At 43.6% G+C, this 6,197-nt stretch overlaps 1 protein-coding gene across 1 annotated transcript in view; it reads right to left on the bottom strand.

The window, feature by feature from the left end:
- Positions 1–2,493: 2,493 nt before the first annotated feature.
- The window catches only part of LOC121732064 (helicase domino), a 37,111-nt gene continuing 33,407 nt past the window's right edge, over positions 2,494–6,197 (bottom strand). The window contains exons 12-13 of the mRNA XM_042121838.1: positions 5,073–6,017; positions 2,494–2,744 (exon numbers count right to left, since the gene is read on the bottom strand). Of these exons, the coding sequence (XP_041977772.1) occupies positions 2,520–2,744; positions 5,073–6,017 (1,170 nt within the window). The 3' untranslated portion in view covers positions 2,494–2,519. The remainder of the gene's footprint in view (positions 2,745–5,072; positions 6,018–6,197) is intronic.

Genomic DNA, 6,197 nt, shown 5'->3' with positions numbered 1-6,197 from the left:
GGTTCAAAGAGGTTAGGTTTAAGGAAGTTAGGTTCAAAGAGGTTAGGTTCAAAGAGGTTAGGTTCAAAGAGGTTAGGTTCAAAGAGGTTAGGTTTAAAGAAGTTAGGTTTAAAGTGGTTAGGTTAAAAGAGGTGAAGGTAAAATAGTGCAGGTTAAAAGGTGTTTAGTTAATACTATATTGTAAGTCAGACGAGGTTCGGTTGAATGATTTTACGTTAACATGGTGTTAGGTGAACACGGTCTTAGGTGAACACGGTGTTAGGTTAACACAAGTTTAGATCGGAAGTCGATCGAACGGTGTTAATTAATTATAATAGAGATTAATTATTATCATACATTATTAGGTTAGGTCTGAGAAATTTTTGCGTATGTTCCTCGGGATATTAATCGTTAGGTTAGCGGTCCCGGAGGAACCTATCTTAGGCATCAAAGTCACTTTGACAGCTGTCAAAATGACTTTGACCTATGTCAACTACCAAAACAAAAAATGATACAATCCTTAACAAAGGATTAATCGTGTGTAATATTTATTGTTATTAAAACCACATCGTTTCAAGGGCTGCAGCATGTTGTAGTTCGGTAAACCGCAGCTCTCAGGACTCGTCCGCATTTAGCAATTAGGATCTTGCGGTACCTAAAAGTATTTTATTGTAGTTTACTACAAAACAAAATCACCACCAAATGAAAATCTGTTTTATAACATCGGGCTATAAACATATTAAGTACGGTATATTAAGATGGTATCATCAACATTCAACATTCCACGGATTTAAAATATTTATATAAAAACACTTCACATTAATATTATTGTCGAGATTATTCGATTTGGAATTGATTTGTCACAAAATCACAACTCACAAGAGTTTTAAGCCGGCCATTTATCACCAGGCAGGGTGTAAGAAAATAAAACGATATCAATATTTTAGGGCGTTTATACTATGTCCTTCTATATGAACTTCTAGAGAAGTTCACTGTGAGACCGGAAGAGCTAAAAGTGTTACTTATTTTTTTTGTGTGGGCAAATCTAGATTTCTGTGTGTGAAAATCATAAGTACAAAGTAACTCTTTCCAAGCTTTCAAACTCTTGCAAAGCTTTCAAAATCTTGCAAAGCTTCTACAATACTTTTACAATACAAGGATAAATAATTACTAGCTATTTGACCGAGCTTTGCTCGGTATTCGATAAAACATGAATAAAATGATATTTTTTAAAAATGATTCCTAGCTAGATCGATTTATCGACCCCGAAACCCCTTATATACTAAATTTCATGAAAATCGTTGGAGCCGATTCCGAGATACCAGTTATATATCTATATATTAATACGTGAGCCAAAAACTTTGTATCCCTTTTGACGAAAAATGTGAATGAAATTCTGCACAGTTATAGTTTATATGGTGAAGGAGTGCATCAAGCTAATATTATTTTGAAATTATGCTTTTATCATAAATTTTTTTAACAAATAAAACATTACACACACATCAACACACACACTAGGCAAAATGACAGATTTTTTAATGGCAAACCTATACATACGAATTATACTCTTTTATTTATGGTTGAAGTCTGTTGACAATAAGTTGACAAATTGAAAATGTATTATAGTTTTTTTTACAATGCTTACACGGCCAGTCTGAGATCAGCTGAGTCCCAGAGACAAGAGTTGAAAAAATATGATAGTCAGATACTAATATTATAAATGCGAAAGTATCTCTGTCTGTCTGTCTGTCTGTCTCGCTTTCACGCCAAAACTACCGAACCGATTGTAATGAATTTTTTTATACAGATAGTCTAAAGCATGAGAAAGGACATAGGCTATTTTTTTTTACTGGAAAAAAGGGTTGTAAGGGGGTGAAAATACGAAAATTTGTTCAAATTAAGTTAGTTCTAAAAATTCATACTAGATGGCGCCGTGCGTCTCTTACATCGCGCTAACGCTTGCCCAACATCTTTCTATAAGAGGTGGTATCATCGAACATTTTAGTTTCGATTGTTATTTCTATTTTACGTTATTTAATAAGTCAGTACTTTTTATTATACATATAGTGACATAACCTTAAACCTATCAATGATAAATAGTCTATGGGTAAAGTTGTGTAATTGGGGGGCTAAATAAGCTTTAAAATTTGGGATAAAATATAAAGTTTAATTTTAAAAAATTAAATATTATGTGCACACTGCACAGCTGTTTTGATTTAAGAGGTACCAGGGTTTTATGAAAGCTTTTGACACCAATTTTGTTGACATCGCGCGCTATAAACTGAAGTCCACGCGGACGAAGTCGCGGGCAACAGCTAGTAGTCAATATTTTTATACAAAATATAGGTAGTAGTCCTAATGTCGTTGAAACTAAGGTCGAATTTCGACCATTGGGCGATCTCTAGTATACAAGAATTGCTCGTTTAAAGATATAAGATCAATTACTTCAAAACAAAACAAGGCACTTATATACGAACGAACGAATAAAGGGGGGAAATAAAATATCACACAATATTGATTTGTACACATCATATCACATTTTATTGTGGCGGGTCGGGTGCGTGTGGCGGCGGCGCTGGCGCCGTCGGGGCCGGCGGCGCGGTCGACGCCGGCGCGGCGCTGGGCGCGGGTGCGAGGTGCGCCAACACGACGTGGTGCGGCGGCCGAGCACGCCGCAGCGCGAGCTGCTGCAGCTGCAGCGAGCGAAGAGCACCGCCCGCGCCCCCCGCCCCTCCCCCATCGATGCTGGCCACGCTGGCTCCGCTCTGAAATAGCGTTTTTAATTTTAGTAATCATCAAAAACATTTTATTTTATTTTAAAGGAAAACTTATTGCTAGTACAAAGGTAGAATTTAAATGTAACAATACAAATGCCAATTACAAGTTTTCGCGACTAGTTATCTGTTTAGATTATACATACATTTGATTGACGTCAAATTGACGCACTGTGATGAATATATCTTAATATATATATTTCTTGTGTGCGTGTGTATGTGACTGAACTCCTCCTAAACGACTGGACCAATTTTGATGAAATTTTTTGTGTGTGTTCGTGGAGATTCGAGAATGGTTTAGATTTACAGTTTGGTCTACTGGAAAATGTTTTTTCAATTAATTTCTTATTTATAAGGAGTTGTTGATTTTGGAATGTTTTACATTAGATCCGGCGGACGGCGCTATCATTGCATTCAATATTATTCTATTTCAATTTTAGTTTGTCCTGACAGATGGTGCTACGATTAATTTGAAAAAAATTTTGTTATTCAATTCATGTGCTGATTAAAATATTAAATAAATAACACATAGGCTACAATTTTAACCGACTTTCAAAATGGGGGAGGTGTTAGGTTCGTTTTCTTATATTCAACGATTACTCCGCCGTTTGTTAACCGATTTTCAAAATTTTTCTTTTGGTATATAGGGTATCATCCCAATTTGGTATTATATTCAGAAAAGTGGTGATCTGATGAAGGATCCATAAGTACCTAATCGAGGGAACTCCTCAAAACTTATAGGGAAACATATGGTGACTTCTGTTTCGTGAGAAGTATTCTAAGCATATGCTACCGACAAGTAAGATTTTGCACCGAGATATACCTGGTATACCGTGGTTCGGAAGGTGCTGAGAGAATTCCTGATTCTTTATAGATACAAGTTTGGGAGTTTCGGCGTTGTTTTAAGAACAGAAAGCATATGCTACTATGCAAATTACATTCTTCATCATCATCATCATCATCATCACTACCATATTATACCATTTCATAGTCTTTTAGATCGAGACTCGAGTTTGTCAAGCGATAATTAAAAAAAATCTATATCTACCTAATATTATAAACCTGAAGAGTATGTTTGCTTGAACGCGTCAATCTCAGAAACTACAGGTCCGATTTAAAAACTTATCTCAGTGTTAGATAGATCATTTATCGAGTAAGACTCATCATTTATCGAGAAGGTTATATTATATTATTACTCTAAGACTAATACGACAGAAGAAACTCAGGAAAATGTGGGAAAAACGGGGGAAATATTTTTTATGGGAAAATGTACCTACGGATTCTGTAAAATTTCTAATTTACGCGGGCGAAGCCGCGCGGGACATCTAGTATCTTATATATATAATACAAAAAAGACAACAAAAAAATGATAGCCTATCCATGGATCATCATGTATCAGTAATGTGCAAATTATTATCATAAACTAAATTAGCTTTTATCAAATTAGTATCAAAGAAATGGTCTGTTAACATTTTTCTGAGACTTCTAATATTAGTGTTAAATAGATCTACGTCGGTACTTTGAGACGCTGTATTGTACGCTTTGCTAGCTCTCACGATGCGCATTTTGCCGGTAGGTGGTTAGTGGTAGGGGGCATATGGAACGTGTAGGAGTTCCGGATGTATATATAAATATACATCCGGAACATTCACCCATCAAGCCCCGGAATAAGGACACCGGTGACCGCAACAACAATAGAACAACAATAGATTTTTTTTATGAAATAAGGGGGCAAACGAGCAAACGGGTCACCTGATGGGAAGCAACTTCCGTCGCTCATGGACCGAGCTGCAGGTGCGTTGCCGGCCTTTTAAGAGGGAATAGGGTAATAGGGGTGGGTAGGGATGGGAAGGAAAGGGAATAGGGGAGGGTAGGAAGGGAATAGGGTAGGGGATTAGGCCTCCGGTAAACTCACTCACTCACTCGGCGAAACACAGCGCAAGCGCTGTTTCACGCCGGTTTTCTGTGAGAACGTGGTATTTCTCCGGTCGAGCCAGCCCATTCGTGCCGAAGCATGGCTCTCCCACGTATATTTTAATAAGAATTTCAAGAATCCGCGATCGAAGGATTAAAAACATTTTGTTCCGTCGCCGGGAGTCGAACCCGCGACACCCAGCTTTGAGCTACCACGGCTCAACCACTGAGCCACAGAGGTCGTCGAAATGAAACCTAGCTAGATTGAGTTTTCGCCCCTGTATAATATACTCAATTTAATCGAAATTGTTAAAACCATTTCGGAAATCACCCTTATAAATTTACGCCAGTACAAGAATTACTCGTTTAAAAATATACGATAAGAAACGGGTTTTATCGATAAACCTGCGGCGGCGAAGGGTGGTGAAGAATCTTGAGATGATGTCGAGCCGCCAGCGCCTGCTGCCGGTACAGCAGCGGCGCGTCGGGGCGCGGCCGACGCGTCTCGCCGGCCCCCGCTCCCCCGCCCGCGGCCACCACGATGCGTTGCGGCGCCGGCGTCCCGGGCCCCGCCCCGGACACCGCCGCGGGGGCCGACGACGCCGGAACCCCGGCCGCGGCCGACGCCCCCGCCTTTAGCTTCTCCTTGGCTATTCGCTCCGCCCGGCGGGTGGCCACCTCCATGGGTGTAGGCGGAGCGTCGTAGTCGACGCCGTGATCGGCCAGCAGGGCGGCGTGCTTGGGGTTGTGGTGCGACGCGTCGTCGAGGCGACGCTTCGGCGCAGCCCGGCGGCGCTCGGCAGCGTCGCGCATGGCGTCGATGCGCTGGAGAGGGGGCCGCGGCATCTCGTCGTCGGGTCGGCGCCGCGGGAGCGGCTTGGGGCGATGTTTGCGCCTCGCCCGGTCCGGGTCGGCGAGCGCGTCGTGACGATCGCGGCAGGCGCGCGGGGATCGATACGCCCGCGCGGCGTCGGCCACGAGGTCGGCCAACCAATCCCAGTTCGGAGCGTGAGCCGCGGGGGGCTCCGGCGGCAGCCTCTGAAGACGAAGCGCCCGACGCAGGGCGGCATCCTCGTGCGGCGCCCATTCGGGCGGGGGCGCGGCGTGCTGCGGGGCGGGTGCGGGGCGGCGGGTGCGCGCTCGCGGCCCGGAGCGCTCGAATAGAGAGGGCGGCGCGGCGGGCGCCCGTGCTGCCGGCCGGGAGCGGCGGGGAGAGCGGGGGGCGCGCTCGCGCCAGCGCACGGGCGGCAGCAGCGCGTCGGCGGCGGCACCGGGCCGGTAGAGTGCGCGCGCCCAGCTGTCGCAGTGCACGTCACCCTCACTGGAGGGCGGGGTCGGGGGGCACCACATCTGCGAGGAGCGAACGGATTAGCGGCGAGCGACATAAAAGTGACAGTTTAACCATAATAATAATCAAGGCGAGCGAAGCGGGCCCTTCGCTCGCCTTGACTAGTATGTCACACAACGTGGTACACTTCACGGAAAACTATCACGCCTATTGATTTGTGGTTTAACATAGTATTTTTTATT

This window comes from Aricia agestis, chromosome 11, assembly GCF_905147365.1.
Source record: "Aricia agestis chromosome 11, ilAriAges1.1, whole genome shotgun sequence".
NCBI classification, from domain to species: Eukaryota; Metazoa; Arthropoda; class Insecta; order Lepidoptera; family Lycaenidae; genus Aricia; species Aricia agestis.
Note: the sequence above shows the minus strand (reverse complement) of the source record. Positions and strands in the feature narration are given on the sequence as shown.